A 25,650-nucleotide genomic window follows, 5' to 3' on the forward strand; every position below is an offset into this window, starting at 1 on the left:
CATCTATGGTAAAATGAGGGTAATATTTGGTATTCCAAAGTTTTGAATAATCTCATTACAAACAATCTTTTTACTTTAATACAGAAATGTTTTTGCTGGAGGTTCATAATCATATTGGAAAGTGTTCAGTTCTATATATCGATAGCACTAATGTTAAATAGGTTTATTTTTCAAATAAGCAAGTAAAAACTCTGAAATAAACAATGAAGAGCATGGCAGATTCTATCTAATGCGAGCTACACAAATATTTGATAAACAAACCTTTGATTGTTATGCACAGAGCTTGTTAAACTATCACACTGCTGAGGAAAGGCAAATTGAAATAGGACGAAACAGACTTGCCATTAGATGTATGAAATGTTATTATTTTAGTTAACACATGTTGCGCATGCGTCAGATGGCCATAGCATGTCATTTTCTTATCGTGTATTATCGCTTGTGACTCAATTCCCGCGCATGCACATCTGTGGTCAAAATACAATAAATGCAGGAAAGAGTTCCTTTTGTACCCCCCTAACACCAAGTGACCAAATTCATTTGTATATGCCCCCTCTAGATAACTATAGATGTCCTTAGAAGGGGCATGTACAATTAAATGGGGAGTGATGGAGGGTAAGGATGGGGGTACAAAAGGAACTCTTTCTTAAATGCAAGTGTGGGTTTATGTGCACTTATACGCACTCCTTTTGCTAGAGTTCATGATTATGTACATTTGATGAAAGAAAATGTCTGACAAGACACCAAAATGACATGGGTATTCAGTCATTGATAATGCACACAGTCTTTAAAGATTATATTCTTTTATTCAAACCAAAGGCTTAAGAGAAAATATATATATATATACCACACAGCATTAGTTCATATACGATAGAACCACTATATTACAAAATTAGCAAATGCAAGTGAACATGTACAACTACCTCATTCTGTACACAGGTGCACCAGATATGTGATAGCCAAGCCAAGAATCTATGCAGTGTTCCACTCATGATGCCTAGCTACATGTACCAGTACATATATGCAAACGTCACACACAATGGTTGTCAGAAGTGGTGTTCACTCAACAGTTTGAATAATCACGTCAATTCCAGATTTTTGACTATGCTTTATATAGTCGACAGAATTTGTATTAAATCAATCAAATCTAGTCAATAGCTGACCGTGAAGACACCTAGGGATAGTTGATGGCACTTTCATTCAACCAATCAAATTCACAGTTATTAGCTGACCATGATGAGATATTACTAGCACTGTTTCTAGGCATAGTTGATGGAATTTCATTCAACCAATCAAATCTCCAGTCAATAAATGACCTACCTATATACCTAGACGTTAATGGAACGCTACATAGATTCTCGGCTAGATACATAAAGGACTCAACACTAAATTTTAAGGGTTGGTACCTCGGTAGTAATATGGCATCTCTTTCACTTCATTTGAAAAGGTGAATGAAAGAAATGCCAGACAATTTTTTTTTTACATCGGTTTTGCAGTTGCCCTCCTGAAATAATTACAACTTTCACTTATTTTACAATAACATTATTACGAATGTACATAATTAACAATTGAAATATATATACAAAAAGAGTATTGAAGCATCAGTTGAACGAGTTGTATAAGTATGCTTGCCAGTTATTTACCATACAAAGTCAAAATTACATGTACCCGGTAATCAAGTATAACAGAATGTGAATCTTCGGTAGCAAAAACTAGAGAAATTGAAATTTCTGTAATTTTGGTTTTACTGCAAATAAAAATAATGCACATCCATTATGATGGATCACGTCTTATATTATCTAAAATGAACTATCATAACGTCAAATACATGGTATAAAAACCTCAACCTGACTGCAAGTGTTCAGTCCAGTAAATGTTTACGCATTCATTTATCATTGATTGATTTACTTTAAAACATTAAAAACAATCATTGCAACTAAAGTTGATATTAGATGGGCTAAACAAACAAATTCTGTCACCAAACTCCATACAAGTATTTTTGAATAACTTATATTAATATATTCATAAATGCAAGTGAGTATGGTAAATAACATGCAAGCATATATATCATGTAGCAGTTGATGTGAACCAAGACATCATTACTGGTGTGGTCACAAAAGGTAGATTTTTTCCCCACCACCTTTGGCAAAGCACCATGAGGGAAAACGAAACCATATATGACAAATTTGTCGCAACTGCTTGACAACACAGAGATAAAATAATACAATAGCGATGCAAAACATGCAAAATTGAGAGGTTGGATGCACAAATTTCCTTTGCTCTCCACCTTGGTCAAGTGAGATACACTTTTGACATAATTTTTATGTTTATTATCAGTTCAGAAGGAGAACTCAATATCAATTCATTCTTCAGCATTCTTCATCACATGCTTGCAAAACCCCTTGTGATAACACTTTGAAGTGCACCCTCAGTGGTAGTTTTCATATATTTCATAGTTTTCATAAATTGACTCGCAGCACAGAGGGCACACTGCCAGTCAGCTTTTGCAATCGTATCATCAATTAACTATATATTCATCGTCTGGGTACAAAAATCATTTAATTACATTTTTAATTTTTAAAATTTTGTTTTATGTTGTGGAATACTGATTTTAAATTACAATTATAGAGATGAAATCGCTTGACTGGGGTGCATGTAGTTAACATATGTGTTAAAATGTAATCATTTCATGTTTGAACTATATGCAAAGAAAAACAAACCATGCAATGACACTATTTTTAGTGAAGTGATGCGAGTGTAGCCATAGTGTTCGTTGCCAATGACTTATGCTAGTCAAATTGTCCAAAACCAAATCTGTCAACTGACGATGTATCACTAATATGAAGTATGGTAGCACAGTGTAGCCAGTCTTTGCTGCCAACTCACCAGAGTTATGCCTGACGAATTACCGAAAGCCAAGTCTGCCAATTGACGATGTACTCAAATTAGCGTTATTTAGCCATAGTGTTCGTTTCCAACCCATCAGAAAATGTTATATAATAATATACTATATAACAATTTCTTATTATTAAAGTCACAAGTTCTAAACATCAGAAACAAAATCTCTGGTGTACAGGTACAGCATAGTATACTATCAACAGATGGATTGTTGATCTTTGTCCTTATCATCTTCAAATAAACCAAAAACATCCTGGCTGCTAGGAATGCTAGATGATTCTGAAAATAAAACAAGATACAACAGTATAACATCTATTCAGTAATTTCTAATGAATGTAATTAGATTTTTTAGTGATTTATTCATATTGCCAAAAGGTTTTAATCAAAATTTTGAAGAAAAAAACATTATGCAAATTTATTATGTGAAAGGTTAAGGTGGTTAAGTTAATGAAGGATTCATGTCAAATTCACGTTGATCTGTTTAGACTCATCCCCTTAAAAATGCTACAACAATGACATAAACTACTTCCCAATTGGCAATACATGAGCAGAAATAAAGCATTCTTATTGTTTCACACTCACTATGTGACTCAATGTCAACTCTGTAGTACATGAAGTGTGTTTAGGTGCATAGGATTAAAACTATTCACAGTTACAAATTTTAGGTAGTACGAGTATTGTTCTATAAAACTGTAATAACAGATGACATACAGTTTTTGTGGTGTAGTTCATAAATTGAATTTTCACAATATACAACTGAGCCCAGGAGATGAATCTAACGTGAATGTGACATCTATCTGACCCCCACTTCAGTGATTTTTTTGGTAAAAACAAACTACATGTAGTGGCACGTATTTGTATGTATGTATGTGTGTCACTGGATATTTTTCCACTTACGAGAATTAGTACTACGACTTGATCCTGACGTCTTCTTTCTTGTAACAGCCACAGGAGGAGGAGGTGATGGATCCCTGGTTCTCAGGTCAGATGGTGCCCTCTCACCACTAACATCAGAAAGGCTGCCTGTCGCCCCTAAATATGAGGAAATCCTTCTATCATCACTGCATGTTGTATTACTATAGATAGTTAAACCAGGAGTCCAGGAAACTAGACAAGTATGAGCCAAAGACACAAACATGTAACAACACAGATACATACATATAACATAACATGTGAAGTAGGATGTGACTGCCCTATTCAAACACCTGACATCACTTCATGGTAGTATGCTTTGTGGTCCATATACTTTTCTCTTAATGATTTGACTATGTACTGTGATGTACTTGTCAGTTGTGTTCCAGATCACCACAGCTTCATCTTTGTTAACTGAACTCTGATTGACAGGCAAGTATTGTGTGATACATTCATTAAACTCAAAAGGTTAGCGCTTTTCTTGTCCAATCGTTGGTTAGCATTTTTTCTGAATGTTTTTTAACCAGTTTTCAAAAGCGTGCTTAATTAATTACGTCAAAATAATCTCGATTAGAACACTACTGTATATTCTACTGTAACAGAGTAGTTATTTCACAAGACTGAAAGGCATTATTATGGATATAAATTTGATTATCGGTATTAGGAAAATTCAAACAATGCTCAAAACCAAGTTAGGGCATTTTGGAAAGAGTGGGTTCTTAGCCGAACGTAAATGAAAATGCCTGAAAGTTAGGGGGGGGGGGGGGGGAGCTTAGTTGAGCAAGGTTGCTAAGTCAAATGAGTACGGTCATCTTGTCTGTAGTCTTCAGTTAATTATATACATGCGCTATCTTTAAACATGACGTTTATCTTGAAAATTAAAAAGTGTTGCATTAAAGTTTTGCCTTGGGTAGTGTTCCTATCTATGATGCATGTGTTAACATGATAATCTGCTGATGAGTGTGTGTACACAAGAAATGATGTTGGTGAAATGTCTGTGTTTAGTAAAACAATACAAAACATCACAATACTTTACAATGACATGGTTACACAGTAATAAAAGAGGACAGACACATTATCAACATTTTAAACTTTGAGTCAGTAGGAGTACACAAAATAACAACTAGTCACCAATTCCTTGGATTAGTGTTAATTAAAACCAAATAAATTATCAACCAGAAATGACTACAGACTAAACACAACAGTCTCATATTTGTTTAAGAAGGCTTGGAACAAAACAAATGTCATTTTCAATAATAACGTTCCAGAGATATATACAACAAGAATTTTTCAGAAAGAGTCAGAATTTTATGAAAATTGTTTTGCATTGGTTTCTATGGAACATTTCTTTATATTTGTAAATCATGCTTTGGTGACACAGACAATGTCACATATTATTGTAGATATGAATCTTCATACGGCTATAAATTGTCTTCCACTTTATAACGAGCTTTCAATTAGATAATATTTTTCTATTATATGAGAATTTAAATTCAATACAAATGTACACCATTGTTCTATACTCAGTAAATGCAAATATTAAATTTGGCATGATTTCGCATGTTTTCTTTTAAATAAGATAATAAAGTTGTAATGCTAATTTTTACTACTTCTTTATTATAGCACTGTTCATTGTAAAATACATTATTGCAATCAAGTGCATGAACACCAGAAAGTTATTTCTAAATCTACATCTCAAACCATGCTTCTCGTGCAACCGTTTAATTTCACGTGTATCAACCTGATTTTGTTTAAACATAACATAAAGGTAGCGACTACAGATAAATACAGGGAGAATGTAGTAAGCAAAAACTCATTGTCATCTATGCGACTCAAACATGCATTCTAATATCATCAGTAAGCAACCAGAGATAACCACTGCATAACAATCTCTGGAGACAAGGACACATCGCGACTTTGCATCCAGTGACAGTACAAACCCTTTATTTGTTATTTTGTTAGTAGTTATCAAAGGCTACATGCACTGAAAACACTTAAGACAGTATGTGAAGCAGACATCTCTGATGATACTATTACAGTAGCGTACAACTTTAGTAAGCACTTTGAGATGCGTTTCTAATAGAGTCGATGTCGTAATGATGCTTGACAGTGGCTTATCACGATTGATTAAATCATTTATTTTTGTCAAATGTTTAGATGTACTTAAAATGCACAGTAGATGGCTAGATGCAAATTGCAAGCTTACAAATTTTGCTGCAAAAACACCATGACCCTTGAATGTGGGTCACACCTGATGTGATTGCACAAACTGGTCAAAACTTGTATTTCATACCAAATGCCTGGGCATGATTTCTTAAGTGTTCATAGCACAATGCTGACAACCGTATAAAGTGGACAGACGCTGAGACACAAGATAGACAGATGAAGAAACAAAAACACAACTTTAACAAATCAATTAAATTTCAGTTAATCGTTAAGGGACAGGAGAATTGGACATTATTGTTATTTTTCTGGATTTGTACAACTCTACCTGAAAGTCTGTTACTTTTGGAAGAAGATACAGAAGATCCAGAGGTAGAGGGGCAAGGTTGGTCAGGTTTGCCAGGCTCAGTCAATGCACTGTGAAAGAAAAAACAAAACAAAACAAAAAAAGAAAAAAAGAAGAAGCATCAGATGAATTTACCTTCAGTGGATGAAGCGGACTCAGCTAGCACCTCTGTAGGATCAGCTGAGACAATTGAGTTATCAGGACCTATTGTCTTCCACTGTGAGTTCACTTCCTCCTTGTCAGGCTTTCTCATTGTGATCATTCGGTCTCTAGATATAAAATGTGTGACATGTAACACTGTGTACTGTATGTCTAGATATAAAATGTGTGACATGTAACACTGTGTACTGTATGTCTCTCCAAAGCTGTGCCTGGCACAAGACGACTATAAATGAAGTTGAAACGTTTGCCAAACCAATTTGGTCCCAATCAGTTTCTTATTGATTGTCCACAACCAACCCACACAATGTTCAAAGTGTACTGTCAATAATATGTTGAAAATGGTCTTCTACAGCACTTGCAACTCATCCCAATCATAACATCTTAAATGTAATACAAGAAAAACTAGACTCAAAAAAAAGTCATCAAAACAAATGAAACATCACCACAAGAATTCTGTATCAGGGAATCCAATGACAAAAATTATACATGCCAACTACCAGCCACATGCCTACTATCAAACAAGCAGCCTCTCGACTGAGATAGCTCCGCTGTTAGCAATGCACATTACAATTAAAGAACAGAAGATATCATTAGAAAATGAACAATATGCATAGTATCAATGCAATGGGACTCGCTGTTTTCAACAAGAATTCAAAAATATTATTTTTCACCATAAATGATTGTGGTTTTTAACAAAAAGTCGAAAATATCACTTTTTACCAAAAATGACAAAAATATTCACCAAAATTAGAAAATTAAAGATATCATTACAAAATGAACAAATCTGAGAGAGGTCCACATGTACCCGGTAGTACCTATATATGTAATATCAAAGCAATTAGACTTGCGGTTTTTAACAAGAAGTCAAAAATATAATTTTTTACCAAAAATGTCAAAAATATTCACCAAAATTAGAGAATTGATGATATCATTACAAAATGAACAAATCTGAGAGAGGTCCACATGTAGTACCTATATATGTAATATCAAAGCAATTGGACTTGCGGTTTTTAACAAGAAGTTGAAAATACCACTTTTTACCAAAAATGACAAAAATATTCATCAAAATTAGAGAATGGAAGATATCATCATGAAATGAACAAATTTGAGAGTGGTCCACATGTAGTACATACATATGTAATATCAAAGCAATTGGACTTGTGGTTTTTAACAAGAAGTCAAAAATATCACTTTTTACCAAAAATGACAAAAATATTCACCAAAATTAGAGAATTGAAGATATGATCATGAAATGAACAAATCTGAGAGAGGTCTACCCAAGCGACATATACACCAAGTATCAAAGCATTCAGGCTCGTAGTTTTCAAGAAGAAGTTGAAAAAGTAAAACATTGACACGGATGCCGGACGACGACGGACAATCACTCATATGATAAGCTCTGCTCGACAAAGTCAACAGCGGAGCTAAAAAGCTACACCAATTAATGACACAGACACAGAACAAATAAGATTCACTTTATAACCTACAGTATGTCCAATTATGAAGTCAGAGATTAAATCGTTTATTTTTATTACCTCATCCTAGCCACAAGTCTAGCTGTATTGAGAGATGGTATTACCGACTTGGCATCTAAATCATGGTTGAGAGGAAATTGATCTAGCAATGGAAACTGTTCCAAAGACGTATCAGCTGTGCTTGGGGACAGAGGGTACTCTTCCATTAACTGTTCGGCTGATGCAGTTGGTGTAGTGCTCCCTCCACGCATGACTTCAGGCTGGCTCTCGACAGAATCCTCGTCATCATCAACATTCTCACTTTGGTCACCTGAGTAGAAAGATGACACGTAAAATTTACAAAACTATGCATTCTATAGATTTTTTTTTTTTTTTGCGCAATTCTTATTTTCCTCAAATTTCATTTTATCTCCTACATGTATGCAGGTCTGATGAAACATATTCACTCTATTTAGAAGTGCACAGAAATTCTGAATTCTTTAATTGAGTGATGGATCAAAAATTAAACTTATTTTGACCATGGACGACCTCAATCATATACATGTATGTAAATACACATGCTTCTAAGAGCAAATTTTGTATAGTGTTATCTCTATTAGAAGCACAGCGTTTACTGATGTTGGAGCTATTTTTTATGTTATTTTAATTTTGTTTTTTCACGCTGTTAAGTCACTTGAATCACTAGAATTATTTTTGACAAACTGATGATATGAAAAATGTTCAGGCAAAATTGTTTTCCACATGGTTGCTTCTCTAATTGTAAGACTTCAGAATGCACTTACTGCTTGTTGGTATGACAACAACATCAGCACTGCTTGGTTGGTTGGCAACTGTTGGAAGAGGGGCATTGGATCTGACAACATCATCGCCGCCACCAGCAGCTTGTTGTTCTTCCTCTTTGGCATTAGTGACAGACATTCGAAGTGACAACGGGCTAGAACTATCTAGTATATCATGTGCTGATCTAACAGCTTCCATCTGTGGACGAGTGCGAGATCTTTCTGGCTGCGATAGCGTGCTTGCATCACCACTTGCTAGTTGATGCGATGGCTTCAAACTATCATCAAAATACCACTTGGGATTATTTCTACTGCCTGCAAAAGAAAAAACTACTACCATCAATATTTTTATTTTTTTGTGTGTGCGTAAGATTTTGACTATTGTTTTCACAATATTTGCCAGGTGGTGAAAAAGCCTGGATGTTCACTCACAAGAATAGCACATTTTGCCACAGAAAACAAATTTAATGCTAGGATCTCGCGACAGGAATGTGTGAACATGGCAATTTAATAGTGCATACAAGGCAACAACCAGGCCTGGTGTCAAACATAACCCCCTGTGAATGTTCCCCTAGTTACTATCATTAGAAATAGATAAACCTCATTATTACACACAAAATAGTGCCATACCTATACTGCTATCAGACTGTGATGTACTGACACTGGGCGTTACATTCTCTGCTGCCAAGGCATTAGCCGTCGCAGTCACCTGTGCCATCTGTTCCTGTATATGCTGTAACATACTGTCAGCTGACAGAGACGGTAACTGTCTTTTCTTCCTTTTATCTCGATCTCTTCTCCCTGTGTGAGAGAAATTTAAAGTGTTATTTTACATTGTAATAAGCTAACTAAACCAGAGAAGAACTGAAAATCAGGCCAAACCCAATTTTCCAGGCTCAAGCTTAGGAAAATCACTTATTATTTCATGACAGTATTTAGTTGATTGACGAGTGACGAATTAGTCACTATATTTAAAGAGAATTAAGAAAGGTTTGCAACTTAGTATGGGATTGTTTAATTTTGCTGAAGGGTTGGGCTGTGTATTACATTTATGTTTGCTGACTGAATTTCACCGAGTATTAAGTTGACAAACTTGGCAAGGGAACATTGGGTTATATTGTTATACCACAAGTTCATGTGGATTTATTTTAGGGAATTTCATTTATTAACAAAAGAGCGATATTAAAAACCAGTGAATAAGTAGTGCATTTACTATATTAACAACAAAATTACCATACCTCCAAATGCAAGAGTTGGTCTTGAATGAAAACTCCACCTATCGTCAGCGGTTGATCTGTCTTGTAAATCTAACAATTGTAATAACATCAGTTCATCAGCCTGGGCTTGACTACTATAACCTACTGCACCATCCAGTAAGAGATTAGAATTATCCACAGGATGGCTAGCTAGACACGCTGTTGTATCCAGTGGATGCTGCTCTATAGAATCCCAGGTTTGCTGTAAATTTTCCACATCATTGTCACCAGACCTGAATTGCAATATGGGCAAGAACATGACATTCACTTTGTTGTTTTTTGATACTGTATATTAATGAATATTACATGTATTATGATTCATCACTAACCGAAGCATTATTCTTGTAGAACAAATGTAAAGTGTTTGTTTGACAAAAAAAATATGCATAAGCAATAATTGTTTTGGTACACACAATAACAATCATTGCACATGCGTAGTAGTGTGCTGTAAAAACAATGTTTTAGTCTGCATAACACCTAATCTAATTTTATCAACATGCAGTAACAAATAACATGATTAAAATTTCATGGCATCGTTCATATTACATCATTAATAATCACCATCACAGTACTGACCCTGTGAAGTATTACCACACTAATACAGTATAGTGCATCGACTGACACGCATTTCCTAATATGGTAGGATGCAAATACCCAGTGCAATACCGCAAAATGACGACACATCGTAACTTTAATATGGCATTACAGTGACAGATATACAATAATATTATATATTTATTAAATTTGAGTTTTTCGTCGAGCAAAGAAATTCCGAGATAATCAGCAGTTGATGTCACAAGAATATAGAAACCTAGACGCCAATGATTTGTACATGTCATGACTATTGCTCGTCATATTCTCATTACAATGCAAACTCAAACTGACAATACTTACATTGTCTCTTCATCAACATCATTTTCATCATTACTATCTGATGAACTTTCAGTAGTATCCTCACTGTCCTCGTGATCTTCATCATCATCATTGTCTTCATCACTCAACTGAGGAGAGGATAAAAATTGATTTATTTCCAAAATAAATAAAATACCTGGACTTTTTTGACAAGTAATATCAGGAAAGCTTCAATGGTGAGAAATGTAAATAATTATTTTAAAAGGTATACCAAGTCATTTGGCAGGTTAAGATGTTGCAGGAATCATTTTTTCTTAGGAATGTAACCAAATTCTGTCAAAACACCATTTCAATAGATTATGCTATGCTAAGTTTGTCACCCTATTATCATACTACATTATAATATTATTATTATACATTTTGAGACATATTTTTGAACATAAACTTTTCATTCCTTCTCATATTAAAATACCAGTAAGGTGTGTCTGACTCCACTCTAAATTTCAAGCACTCACAGTCACTCTCCAAGAAAGGGCATTTGAAATGATGTCAGAAACACATACTTAATGCAGTCTGATACAGATAAACTCTTAGTTTGCACTAAGGATAAAATATGTTTAGTCATACTGCTAATACCACATGAACAAAGTCAATTTTGAGCTTGTTCAGTCACATTGCAAAAAAGAAGATATGAAAAATTATGAATTTATCAGCAGATTGCAAATTGAAATGTGCTACTGTAACATACACATTTTTGTGGGTTTCCATACTTTTAAATGACAATTTTTGCAGAATAATTCATGGTTTGAAACAAGTCATTGTCAATGACACGTCCCCGTTCCGTTCATATTTGAGTGACATATACATTCAAAGCAGATCATGACCGAAATGCACCTGCATATGTACAACACATTGTGCTAAATCTGAACAAAATCCATCCATGCATGACTGAGATCCGGTTCTGGAATTGTGAAAATATGTGATTTTGATGCATTTTCGGCCTTAAAATGGCCATCATTCCGCTATTGTTAAGCAGATCATGAAACAAATGCACATATCTATTTGTGACATGATGTACCATGTGTGTGTGAAGTTTGAACTTGATCAATCCAGACATGTCTTGGATACGGATCCAGAACTGAATTCTTTAACAAAATGGCCGCCAGTCGGCCATTTCGAACTTGATCCGAAAAAAAAAAAGACGTGCATCAAGGTCCTATTATGTTTAATGTATGTACCAAATTTGAACAAAATCCATCCATGCATAACTGAGATACGGGTCCGGAATGGTGAAAATGTGCGATTTCAATGCATTTTCGGCCTTAAAGCGGCCCCCATTTGGCTATCGTTAATGAGATCATGAAACAAATGCACATACATATTTGTGACATGATGTACCTTGTGTGTGTGAAGTTTGAACTTGATCAATCCAGACATGTCTCGGATACGGATCCAGAACTGAATTCTTTAAAACAAAATGGCCGCCAGTCGGCTATTTCGAACTTGATCCGAAAAAAAAATGACGTGCATCAAGGTCCTATTATGTTTAATGTATGTACCAAATTTGAATGAAATCCGTCCATGCATAACTGAGATCCGGGTCCGGAATGGTGAAAATGTGCGATTTCAATGCATTTTCGGCCTTAAAGCGGCCGCCATTTGGCTATCGTTAATGAGATCATGAAACAAATGCACATACATATTTGTGACATGATGTACCTTGTGTGTGTGAAGTTTGAACTCGATCAATCCAAGCATGTCTCAGATACGGATCCAGAACTGAATTCTTTAAAACAAAATGGCCGCCAGTCGGCCATTTCGAACCCGATCCAAAAAACAAAATGACGTGCATCAAGGTCCTATTATGTTTAATGTATGTACCAAATTTGAACAAAATCCGTCCATGCATAACTGAGATCCGGGTCCGGAATGGTGAAAATGTGCGATTTTGATGCATTTTCGGCCTTAAAATGGCCGCTATTCGGCTATCGTTAATGAGATCATGAAACAAATGCACATACATATTTGTGACATGATGTACCTTGTGTGTGTGAAGTTTGAACTCGATCAATCCAAGCATGTCTCAGATACGGATCCAGAACTGAATTCTTTAAAACAAAATGGCCACCAGTCGGCCATTTCGAACCCGATCCAAAAAAAAAAAAATGACGTGCATCAAGGTCCTATTATGTTTAATGTATGTACCAAATTTGAACAAAATCCGTCCTTGCATAACTGAGATCCGGGTCCGGAATGGTGAAAATGTGCGATTTTGATGCATTTTCGGCCTTAAAATGGCCGCTATTCGGCTATCGTTAATCGGATCATGAAATAAATGCATGTGCATATGTCCCATATAAGGTGTGATGTATGAGTGAAGTTTGAACTTAATCGGTCCATGCATGTTCGAGATACAGGTGATCACGGACGCACGGACGCACACAGGGCAAAACATAAGTCCCCGTTTTCGGACTGCGTCCGAACGGGGACTAATTACTCTCATAACCATTGTAGGTAAAGAAACAATTTATTGTAGCCAAATCTGAATGAATTCGCCATTTTATCAATTTTCAAACTCCATAACTATAGTGGGATGTTTTTCGGGAATACAATATCTATGTATGATTTTTTGTTGTAACTTTAGTGTGCTAGGAAGGAGCATAACTAGTTGTGTCACAAAAAAGTTCTGTAAGTCAGCGACGCATCAGAATGTCTTAGCGGGCACACTGGTCAGCCACAAATAAGTGATATTATATGGTGTAGAAAAACAATTTGTTATTATTTACATGTAAACACTACATACCTGGTGTTCTTCTGGTTGTTCTATATCACTACTTGGCATATTCTGATCACCACTACCTAGATTTACTGGATACATAGCTCTGATTGGTTTAGGTTTGATTATAGGGTGCTTAGATACATCACTACTACACTGTTCTTTCTCTATCAATACAAGCTGGCTCTCTATAAACAGATAAAAAAACAACACACTCAGAAATACTAATACATACATACATGTATGCACAACAAAAGGATGCAATGGGCAGTGGATTATCCAGGACTTGCATTGGAAATTCACCTATCAATTAAAAATATCTTAGCCTTGTTCATTATCACCAATCTTTTTTTCAAACATTTCAGCTTTGTTGCAAAATTCGGGCTTTGTTGTCACAAGAGATCCTGAGTGGGTGTTATACTGTTCATACCATCTTCTGTCAGCAATGCTCATGTTGGTTGGGCCAAATGTAAACAAATGATGTCACAGCATGCCGGCTATACACGATTCTAATCTAATGTATTTAAATCTTACCTGGTGAATCACCATTTCTTTTCTGTCTTGACAACTCCACAGCAAGCCTCTGTTGACAAAAGAGACAGACAGTCAGTCAGTGGGTGAATTTCAGATGTTTTTAAAACGGAGGGTAAATCAGTTTTAACGTTCACTATCATCCAAATAGGTATTTATTGCCATCACTACACAACAATATTACACATATACGGTTTTGGAAACCCCACAAGCCTTTCACAGATGTTTAATCCCCATAATGAGCAATGGATAATTAGCAAATGCAATCTCATTGAACCTTCATACTCGTAAACAAAAGTTTGCAAGTATAAAATAAATGTGAAAACAAGACCCTTAACTTCAACAACATTAGATAGGAATGCATGCCTACAATGTTTCAACTAGAACTATGAGTAGCCAATTACAGACATGTGATTTTTCAAAAATGGACACATTATTTTTGTGTAATAGGGTTAGGGTTACTGTATGTTAGGTTTAATATATTTATTCTCACCATTTCCCATGAACGGTTTTAGTGCATAATGATTAAAATCACTTTAAACCCCATCCCGTTTTGTCATACAAATGCTTTAATTACCCACAGCCACCCAAGTCTGATTGTATCAATGAAATCTGTCACATCTTATAATGCACAAGTATAGAACTAAGAAATGACATGCAAGTATCAAAATCTAGGCAACACTTGGAAGTATGAAACATTATGGATATAGCCTTACCTCCTTGAGGTCAATAACCTGGGCCATATACTGCCTCTGTGCAGACTCAGTTTGGTTGATATACCACTGTTGATCACGACATTTTTGGTAAAACGTTGGTGGACGGACTTGAAATTGTAAAATTAGTACATCATCCAATAGATACCCTTCACTAGCAAGGAGATCAAGACGGAAGAATCGGTTATATCCCCAGCATTCACCAACTTCAAAATCAGAGGCAAATTCTCGTACAATGTTTTTGCTGCTGTCTGGGGAAGCCTGGTGCACCATTTCAACTCTGTACTCATACCTAGAATGAATAAGGCATCAAACTGTTATGATATTTGAGATATCAATATTTGGGATAAAAACTCAGGATTGGTAATGCCAGGTTTGAACTCAGAATCTTCCTGATGCTTGGATACCATATATCCTATTATTCACATATAAAACTTAGTACGATAAGTGTTATTGAGAAGGATACTTGTGTTTTGAAAAAAAAAAGACTGCAAAAATCTTAAAACCGGGGTTGAACCAGATTCCCAGCAATAAGAAACCGAAAACAGCTTCCACAAATGCATTTCAAACAAAACTTCCATTTGAGCAAATGTAATTGGCAATTCATTTCAGATGTCATAAAATTCCAAGCCTTGCTTTCAAACTGCCGAAAACAAATTGATAGCGAAATCCTATGTTTTATATCATTAAAGTGGGCCTAAAAGTGAGGCTTGGAACACAAATTATGGCATTCAAAGCATTAAAAACGGCTGAAAACTACAAATGCTGATTATACAGTCGATAGAACTTCATTATTACTGAACCGAATGACATTCACAGCAGCATCGACTTACTTTGAAGTTTCAGGTAAACCAGCTGACAATTCAAGAAATACAGAAAGATAATTTCCTCTTACTACTCCATTGCCATCCTGAAATAAACAAATGAACATCTTTACCTGATGAAATGTATGCATTAATGGACATACATTGTACAATGGGATAAACAAAAGAGCTTGATCATCATGACAACAGTGAAATTTAATTTCCAAAGTTGAAATGGCAATAAAAATGGGATTAAAATTTTGTAAGTTAAAATGACAATAAGATTGGATCAATAACATTGGTTAAATTGCTTTAAAGTAATGAATTCGGCATGTAACTGTAACACATTAAATTACTCATACTGGTAACAGTGTTCTCTTTAAAAGAGTAACAACGCCTTCTAGAAATGCTCAAATCTTGCAAAATTGGATAACTCAAATCTCATCTATCATGTACTCACAGGATAAACTTTTAGTCTCCAGCTAAGTCCAGATACATTCAATGGCGGACTGTACACTGGATCAGCCTTTGCCTGCATATTACTGAAAATCAAATTTTAGAATTATACATTTAATCAGTTCATAGAACATATAAGAAATGGTCATGCATTTCAAAATATGGTCATGCATGTACCAGTACCCTTGTATACTGTATGACATATTAGGTCTGTGATCTGACAGGTGCTCTCATTGTTGCCTAACAGATTTACACATCAATGAGATCAGGCCAGCAATGAGATTTCAGGAGGGATCATTGAATTACACATATCTTGGCACTCTTGAATGTCAAAATCAAGCAAAATATGTAAATTCTTACCTGTAAGTTGACATGACAAATCTACTGCTGTCATAGGCTGGAACCAATTCACTATGGGATAAACAAGTATTATGTAAGCTAATGGGAATGATTTTTTTTTCATTGACATTTCAATTCAATAAATAAATAAACATTAATATGATAATTCCATGCATATGCACTACCAAATAGTTTGACATTAGTTTCATGCACCAATTATGGCTCAGTATACAGCTAGACACTATGCTGCAACTATAGATAAATATCCAAACACAAAAAATAGGATCTGCCATTGAGTACCATAAATGCGCCTTACTGGTACTTGCTGTGAAATGTGCAGCAGGAGAAATGCGTGAATGCGATTAACAATGTGTAATTTTGCTAAAATGATCCGAATAAATTGCAGAAAACCAAGAAAAATAAATGTTTTCTGGTTAAATGAGGTCATAATGAAATGTTTCTACTGTTTTAGAGTATCACAGATATTAAGCAAAATTTTAGTTCATGATTACACTTCATAAAGTAGAAGATTTTCAGGAACTAACCTTGTGAAATCAGCAGGTACTGGAGCCGTAACAAAGGAGGCCATGGGTTTCCTGTGAACTTGAGTGAACATTTGTAACAGCTCACTACTTTTACTAACAAGTTCAGATTTCAAACAGGATCTCAGTTGATGTTCTACCTCCTGTAATAATGATTCTAGTAGCTCAGTTTCTTGCGTTAGTTGATTCTTTTGACCTGTGGAATAAGATTAGAAATGCAGGCTGATGATGTTTTTTGAGAGAAAATTTTCCAAAATTCTGTGAATCAAGGGAAACCATGAAATGTTGTAGTAATGAACATTTCACTGGGGTCCTAAAGACAAGAGAGTCAGTAACCTTTGCAAACATTTGTCTTATCAAATTATGAAATGTACGAATGTTGAAGTGGTGAAAAATGGTTTACGAGATTTGTGAAGAGAAAATCAAAAATATCTCATAGAAGTGGGATGACAATACACCATAGAATAGAAATAGAAATTATTATTATTGTACATCTGTCACCATAACACCATGCGTTACAGCGTGCCGTAATTTTGTCGTATTGCAATGGGTATTTTCATCCGTAAACATCCTCTAACAATAAAAACAAACACAGCAGCCCACAGGGTTTGACCGGACCCCATACAAAGAAGTTTTCTCAATCTGTTCTAAACTTTTTTGTATTTCGGCATTCCCATGATGTATCCTTGGGAGGAAAAGATGTATAATAATAAACTTATTACGAGGATCCCTAAAAGTATGCACTCAGACAGTACGCAGCACATCAACCTCCATAGCGCGTCGGTCGTTACTCCCAATGTACTGTCTTTGTGCATACTTTTTGGTATCCTTGTAATAACCTCATACTGTAAAATGACTAATTTTCACTGGGTTTAAATTTCACTGATTTACCATTTCAGGCATATTCAGTGGGTTTTAAATTCACGGTTTCGTCATTTAGATAATGTGTTTTATGCTAAATTTTACATACTCACTGTGTTTTAATTTAGCGCATTTTTCCAGTCAGCGAAATAAGCTAAATTAAAACCCAGTGAATAATTACCCCTTTTACAGTATTACAAATCAGTCACTATCTCCATACATTACAATGTCTCGTAGTATTGCAGTATCAACTTAGTATCTGCATCCAACACATAAAGTAAGCAGTGGCATCACCCTCCATGTGGTTGACAGATACACCTGCTATACTGTCATGATGCATATTTTGGGGTAGCTCACAATAATCTTTTATTACCATGAATACACGGCCTTCTAAGAAAGGTAATCTGCTATGACAGTATGGGCCAAAATAGAATAACATCACAGAGATTCTCTTTCCACAAAGACATTGAATTCTCATATATAGTTAGCTTGTGAGAGTAATGGTAATTCTATTCACACAAAAAGATTAAGGGAGTGTAAATCAAGTCTCACAATCTGCGAGAAAGCGTCAATTCACAATAATGAAAGCAGTAGTAAAGCAATAGAGAAACATACTGAATACAGTAAGCATAAAGACAGAAATATCTTACCCATTAAAGTGATAAGTTTACTTTTTAGTTGCGTTTCTAATCTAGCTATCATCATCTCTACTGCATTTCTTATTTCACGTACACGTTCATCTTTAGCAGTCCTCACACTTTCAACATTACGTTCCTGTGAAAGTATATAAGTAAATGATACATCAAAACATATTCAACACAAAGCTGTCTTTGTCCACAGAAACTGAGCGAATACATTACTTTCAAACTACGATTCTAGGCTTCCACAGTTCCATTATGATACACATTACCTACAATACGTTGCAAGAATCATACTTCTTAATTTACGTTAATTCAATGAGGTGTTTTAAAACACATTTAACATGCTTAAATATCTCTCGTCCGAGACTCCTTACTGAAGGGGAATATTATCAAAGTTATAAAAACACCATGCACCACTACAACAGCAAGAAATGACCATGATCGAATATGGTTGTATAATCACTCATTGGTCAAAATTAAAAATATCACCCAGTTGTTTGATAGGGCAGCTACTCAGAAAATCTAGTTATCCACATCAAAATACAGTTAGTTATCCAATAAAATTATGTGTTTAAAACTTTGAATGGAAAGACAACTTTTGATACCTTTTGAAAATCATGCAATAAATATTTTGTGCAGTTATACTTTTAGTTATTTTGCTTTGAGTCTATTTTGATTCAGGAAACAGAATGTACAAAGTGACAATACACTTCTGTGACATAATTAGTGTAAAATAATGGACGACTTAACAGTGTGGATATTGTTTTGATCTATACAAATTTAAGTATTTGGAGATTTGATATATTTGTCTTTTAGGGATGACTTTGTTTTGAATTGATTTTTGATTATCGTTGATTCAAAGATGTCATTTCCATGATACAGAAGTGCTTCATTGCTAGAGGGTGAGCAGCTTAATAATGGTAATGTCAATTTTTCCCGAATGTACTTCGAGTCGTAATACACATTATCATACATCTGTCACCGTTATGCCATACATGCAAGTTACAGAATGTCGTAATTTAGCGGTATTGGAATGGGTATTTTCATCCTACCATATTAGGAAACATAAATTCCAAATATGGAACAATTATACTCATAAGCATCCTCTAATAATAAAAACAAACATGGCTGCCCCAAGGATTGACTGGACTCCACACAATAAAGTTCCCTAAATCTGTTCTAAACTTTTTGGATTTTGGCATTCCCAGGATTCCCAGAAGAATATTTAGACAGTACGCGGTCGCATCAACCTCCGCTGCGCGTTGGTCGATACTCGCACTGTACTGTCTTTGTGCATACTTTGCAGTATCCTCGTAATAACCTCATAGTATATCCTATATAACATACAAGTGTCGAAACATCTATCAATATTACATACCACTTCCTGTACCAAACTAATCAACTCCATCAGCCTTCTTCTAAGTGCAGCTACTTCCTCTGTGATTTGTGTGACATGCTGTTCATATACTTCATCTAATGGTTTGAACTGATGCCCTGAATGCTGCTAAACATGTTAGGAAGAAAGGAGAAGATATCTGTGATTGGCATGTTACAATGTTATATGAGATGAGAAATACAGACAAAACATATGTGAAACCAGATGCAGTTTGTTCTGTTAGAACACCTTAAAACTGGAAACATTAAATTATTCCCAAATATCAGTTGGGTTCATAATTTTTCCACCACCAGACTTTTTTTTCTTATATTCTTTGAATGTTACTGATCGGTTTGCTATGCACTGAATGCAAGCAGTATCTAAACACAAACTAGCATGCACACACAGTTGGGAAGAAGACCGTTTCTGTCAGTTTGAACTGATTAACTTTTAAATTCCCTGAAACAAGAAAACCATCATAAAAACTATACAGTGAAAAACCACTTAGATTTTGAAACAAAATTAGTAATCAGTTGTTTTAATCTTACATAATTCAGAGCAATCTAAAGTTGTTTACAGAGGAAACAGAGGAAAGCAAGATAGAATGTGTGAAAACTAACTTACCAATCCTCCCCACAATGCACATTGATGACATATACACTTCCTACATGTCCAACAATATACACTTAACTTCTCTTGGTGCATTTCACATCTGAAGAAGAAAAAGAGAAAATTAAAATTAAAATTTCCTGCATAACAGATTACAACAAGACTAAGACCCTGCAAGTTTCATCCCTGTTAATAAAAGTATATCCTTTCCAGTTTGAAAACTTCAAATTTAACACCATGTTATCTTTCTTTCTGAATTAATTCTGGTCAAGCCCAAACTTGTATTTTTTTTTTTATTATGTCTCCAAATAAACAGGGATAACAAAATTTGAAATTTTTGCAGCAATGTTAAGAAAGATTGTGACATCAAGTTCCGAGAGCTTCAGTCATTTCTTGGAATGTTTGCAATCATTTTTGTTATTTATCATTATTGGCAACTTCAACTCCTGATTGTCTGGACTTAAAATTAGATACGCCTAAATTTCTGTTCCAAATATCAGTTATATTGCATAGTTTGTATCATGAGACAGCAATGAACTTTTGTTTTGTTATTGTTTTATTTTTTGTATTTTTATCTTTACAATTACCGGTAGTCACTTTTGTTTACCTTTGAGCGTTAATAAAAATATTATATTAGTAAAAGTGGCATCAACTGTAATCCACTAACAGGTCACATGGCACAAACATACTACATCAGTTTTCAATTAAAAAATGTCATTATTGGCAATAGTGACCTCTAATCCTGTGTGGGTGAATTATTCGTGATTTCTGATTACTTGATTACACACATACATGTAGAGTCATTAGCTAAATAAATAGTGGTAGTATGAGCAATGATATGAACATTACATTTTGTCAACCACAGGGTGTTTATTAATAACACATTCAATTAAACAATATTTTAAGGTCAATGACCTCAACAACCTTCATACAGGAAACAACTTTCTGGACATCAATCTAATTCCCAAAATAGTTTCAGTCACAGAATAATATTTTATAGTTATACAGTCCTTGAAACTACTTTTATTGAAAATATTGCATTCCCAATGTCGTTTCAAAATGACTCTTCTTTACAAGGAAGTACCCGTACAGTAAACCAAATGAGGACAAGTGTTAGGTAAACATATTTTTTTCCAGTGTGGCCATAGATGCATCTTACAATTGGAATTCAGTTCCTGTTTAATCTATGTATATTTTACTAAGTTTGATATCAATATTTTTGATATTTCCTGAAGGTACATGCAGCTGGGTACATGTAAGTACTGGTACCAAATAAGGAATCAAAGCAGTGTACACAATCTTAGAAGGAAGTTACAGCAAAATATAAACCATGCATCTACTAAGTATTACGTATAAAGCATTATGGGAGAAATCTCAAAGAAATGGAAAACTACTATCATCAGTAATTCACCAAGTTTGGTTTTATTTTCGCTTATTTCGCTGATACTTGTAGTTAAATTAAATATCAGTGAATATTAAAATTTAAAGATTCAGAGTTGGCGCTCAGTGAGTGCAGAAAACATTATTTGTTTTAACATGACTGGAGTTTTAAGAATAAACACGATATTTAAAACATAGTTAATATCCCTGCAAAATTAAATCCGCTCAAACTAAACACAGAGCAGTAAAAATATCTTATTTTACAGTATTTGCAAAAGATAAAAATGTATAAATATCAGGATTCCGACTTACTTGTCTTTTTCAATCTCATCTGTTCTTGAAGGTGGTCCGACCAACTGTAAGGTATCCAACTGATTGGTAACATCTGCAGCCCAGCGACAATTCACCAGTTCATGTAGTTGTAAGGGTGCTCTGTTGATCAAAGTTTAATTACACATGGTTCATGAGAAGGCAAATCTAAAGTAATGTCTTTATTATACATGTCAATGTTAGTGCATAACTGTTTTAAAAAATGCTTTAATATCAAATTTTCGTGGTCCCTTACCCACGAGTGTCAGGTATTTTTTCCAGGCAAAAAAAAAATTTATTTATAAAATTGACACAAAATTTTGGACAGTTCAAATATTGCTGTTAGTTTTTGATCAAAAAGGTTTGTCAATTTTTATCAACATTTTATGTGAGAACGATGAGACTTTACAAAATCATTTTGTAAATGGGGCCAAAAGTTAACATTGGCACTCAAATGGTTCAAGACAATGACTTATTGTCCTCACTAATGCCCTTCAAATCCTTAAATCGAGAAAATTCCCAACCGCAAAAAATAAACAATCAGAATTGTAACACATGGTTTTATTTTCACAACACACACTTAATTTCACTATCTATTTATAAAATTGTTATACCAGGTGGACCTGGATGGCATATCTAATTCAGGCTTATACATGTAGCTGTATTAAGTCCAGGCATAATACCAGCCATGTTTTGTCTAAGGATGCTCACTGAAATTACCCAGCTGGGCAGTTAAATATCATCAGCAACTTTTCCCTCAATGTTGATAAATTATAGGCATTTGACCTAATAAATAGGAGCAATAATTTATTATTTGTTTTTTTAATAATTATCAATTTTAACAACCGTAAGTACCAATCTTATAACTACGTTTGTATACATGTAATTGTTTTCATTATATTGTAACAACATTTTGAGATATGATGAGACCTTTTTACCATAAGAACACATGGTAAAATAATTTGTATGGATGTTTGACCTGGGGTTTTGTGGAAAAAAGTAGTTCAGTGACCGTATATTTTTTATCTGGATTTTGTGGATAACAGAATAAAATAAAAATACAAGCATCAAGGGAATCCCATCAATTGTTTTGATGGTAGCCAACGACCCACACATAACCTGTATTCTATCCATGCTGATAAAATATCAACTTTATATGCCGTACCAGCAGTGTTTCCCCAAATGTTATTTGTGCACCACTTGCTCATTGATTTACCCAAGTTGCACAGTGAAATATAATCTGTACAGCTTTTATCTTAATGAGTGGAATGCGATGTGTTATTGTTAATTATAAATACCATGAATAATAATAAATATTTAGGAGTAAAAAAAAATCAATATTTGACAATTTTGATCAGTTGATCAGCCCCCACATTTGCAGGGAACTGTATCGTATACATTGTAACTGACATGACAAAAGTCAAAAATAAATATTAACAGAATAGTATTGTGTCAAGATATTTTTAGCTCAGGATGCATGTGACACATTTTGAGTAAAATCAAATTACTGGAGTTCATCATAAAAGGTCATGTTTAATATACATGTAGAAGTTGTATATTTACAGCGAGTGCAAGATATTTACATACACCTAACTCGCGCACCCGCTAGGTAATTACCGAGGGACTTTGCAACATCCCCAGACACTTCGCTGGACACCCCAACGACCGTTGTAGACGCAATAAAGTTACATACACTCTCACGTGACAGTTAATCAAAACACCGGACGCGGTATGCCTTTGATGTGTGGGCACGAGGAACAGGGGTAGTTGGAATATTCCATTGCTTTGTAGGTATAACAATCATTGCTGTGTAACACTTGGAAGAAATATAAAACGAACATAAAACTGGAAATAAATATTAACAAGAAACGTTAAAAGTAAATTCCTTCGATTGTTAGGGGGGGGGGGGTATCGGCTGGTATCTAGTGTAAGAAATGGACAAGGGATGAAGGCTCCAGCCAGCTCACATTTTTTAAACTCGAAAAAACGGACGACAAAAATAAAAAATAAAATCTAAAAAAAATACCAGGTTGAAGAATATTAGTTGTTTCTTCAAATTTCGCCAAAGCCCTACCTACATTTTACCGATATCTGCAGAATAAATCAAGAAAACTACACAAATTGACTCCATTTAGGAATTCCTAACGGTTTGCCCGAACGCACGGTACAGTTGGAGGCGTGGCCTGTTCAGCATTTGTCAACAACCAATCACAAGACTGGTTACGAACCACCTGATAGTTGCGAAGTTGTATATGGACTGCTAAAAGGCGAGCCCACCCGATATTTTAATAATTATATTTATGAGTATACTCATTATTTTTTACACCCTGTAACACATTCGTCAATATTTTAATGTTATAGGCTGTGAGACTAGCGTCGAATATACAGTATAATTAAATGTGTATTTTTGTTGTTGCAGACTCTCCAATAAAGTCCTCCCATGACAGTGACGAAGAGTTGTCGGGGCAATTTTAAACTCCAGGGAAACGAATTGTTTTGAAAACAAAATAATCAACAATGATCTAACCTCAAACTAAGTAAAGAATTTAAATAATTTCAACGGTTTTATCTCTCCATCCAGTGTTTCTATTGGTCAACCCTAACCCTGTAACAGTTAATTTTAGTGGCAGACCTACCCCATACGCAACTCATATAAAAAAATAATCGACAACATTTTTGAAGAAAAAACTTATTTATTTATCAATTTACACTTTCCAGTAAGTTTTGTGATAAGGCTCCACCATCAAAATTTAGTATGTTTTTTTAATGTTATCTAGTCTAGACTATGGCAATTCCACAAAAACGAAAGAAATTGCGCGACATCAAGGGCGTTATTGATGCAAGTCCGTCAATAATAGCAGTCTCGGTAAACAACACGGCAAACATATAATTTTCTCGTAATTTTCTCTTCACTTGACAAAAACACATTTCACATGAATTAAATTCAGGTGAGTATGGTGGTTGAAAAAGTAGCGTAACATTTCTTGCTGCCAACATTTCACGAAGCGCTGGCTCAGTTATCTGGCCATGGTGAAAACCACAATTATCCATTATTACTGTATCGTCTGGTGATAATACATGTTGCCCATTCTCGTCGAGTAACTCCATGGTCTCTCCAAAAAAATTAAGCATTTCGAGTCCATTGGAAGGACTGTCTAAAATGTTGAAGTTACTTACACCCCGGGCGTTGTGTAAGAGACTCACTGTAAATTGACGTCATAAGCATAGCGTTGAAACTCGACAGCCTTTTGACCGCGTAAACTGTGACCGTAATCATGATTGCGATTTGGAGTCGTTCTCTTCACACCAGTCTCGTCGAAAAAGTGCAAAGTTTGTGGATCAAGCTGAGAAACAGTGTCTATATATTGTAATATTCGTTCCATATTTCTTTCAGTAACTTGCTCAGTAGGAGTTTGACTTATTTTTTTGAACGAATAATTCAAATCACTTTTCATTATATGATGTACCATACGCA

The 25,650-nt window shown here is 34.8% G+C and overlaps 1 protein-coding gene across 4 annotated transcripts in view; it reads right to left on the reverse strand.

Moving 5' to 3' along the window:
- Positions 1-783: 783 nt before the first annotated feature.
- The window catches only part of LOC100373529 (E3 ubiquitin-protein ligase TRIM37), a 35,314-nt gene continuing 10,447 nt past the window's right edge, over positions 784-25,650 (reverse strand). Inside the window, exons 4-22 of one of the 4 annotated variants that reach the window (XM_085491250.1) lie at positions 22,179-22,298; positions 20,502-20,589; positions 19,881-20,003; positions 18,512-18,635; positions 17,004-17,196; positions 16,480-16,530; positions 16,124-16,205; positions 15,694-15,770; positions 14,864-15,152; positions 14,151-14,199; positions 13,644-13,804; positions 10,883-10,989; positions 9,971-10,221; positions 9,363-9,533; positions 8,736-9,047; positions 8,014-8,263; positions 6,452-6,585; positions 3,793-4,002; positions 784-3,174 (exon numbers count right to left, since the gene is read on the reverse strand). In XM_085491250.1, the coding sequence (XP_085347376.1) occupies positions 3,092-3,174; positions 3,793-4,002; positions 6,452-6,585; positions 8,014-8,263; positions 8,736-9,047; positions 9,363-9,533; positions 9,971-10,221; positions 10,883-10,989; positions 13,644-13,804; positions 14,151-14,199; positions 14,864-15,152; positions 15,694-15,770; positions 16,124-16,205; positions 16,480-16,530; positions 17,004-17,196; positions 18,512-18,635; positions 19,881-20,003; positions 20,502-20,589; positions 22,179-22,298 (2,875 nt within the window). In that variant the 3' untranslated portion in view covers positions 784-3,091. Of the gene's footprint in view, positions 3,175-3,792; positions 4,003-6,298; positions 6,388-6,451; positions 6,586-8,013; positions 8,264-8,735; positions 9,048-9,362; positions 9,534-9,970; positions 10,222-10,882; positions 10,990-13,643; positions 13,805-14,150; positions 14,200-14,863; positions 15,153-15,693; positions 15,771-16,123; positions 16,206-16,479; positions 16,531-17,003; positions 17,197-18,511; positions 18,636-19,880; positions 20,007-20,501; positions 20,590-22,178; positions 22,299-25,650 lie in introns of all 4 variants that reach the window. The other 3 variants (XM_085491249.1, XM_006819930.3, XM_085491251.1) reach the window with 3 other exon arrangements.

This window comes from Saccoglossus kowalevskii, chromosome 16 (assembly GCF_978046115.1).
Source record: "Saccoglossus kowalevskii chromosome 16, keSacKowa6.1, whole genome shotgun sequence".
Lineage (NCBI taxonomy): Eukaryota > Metazoa > Hemichordata > Enteropneusta > Harrimaniidae > Saccoglossus > Saccoglossus kowalevskii.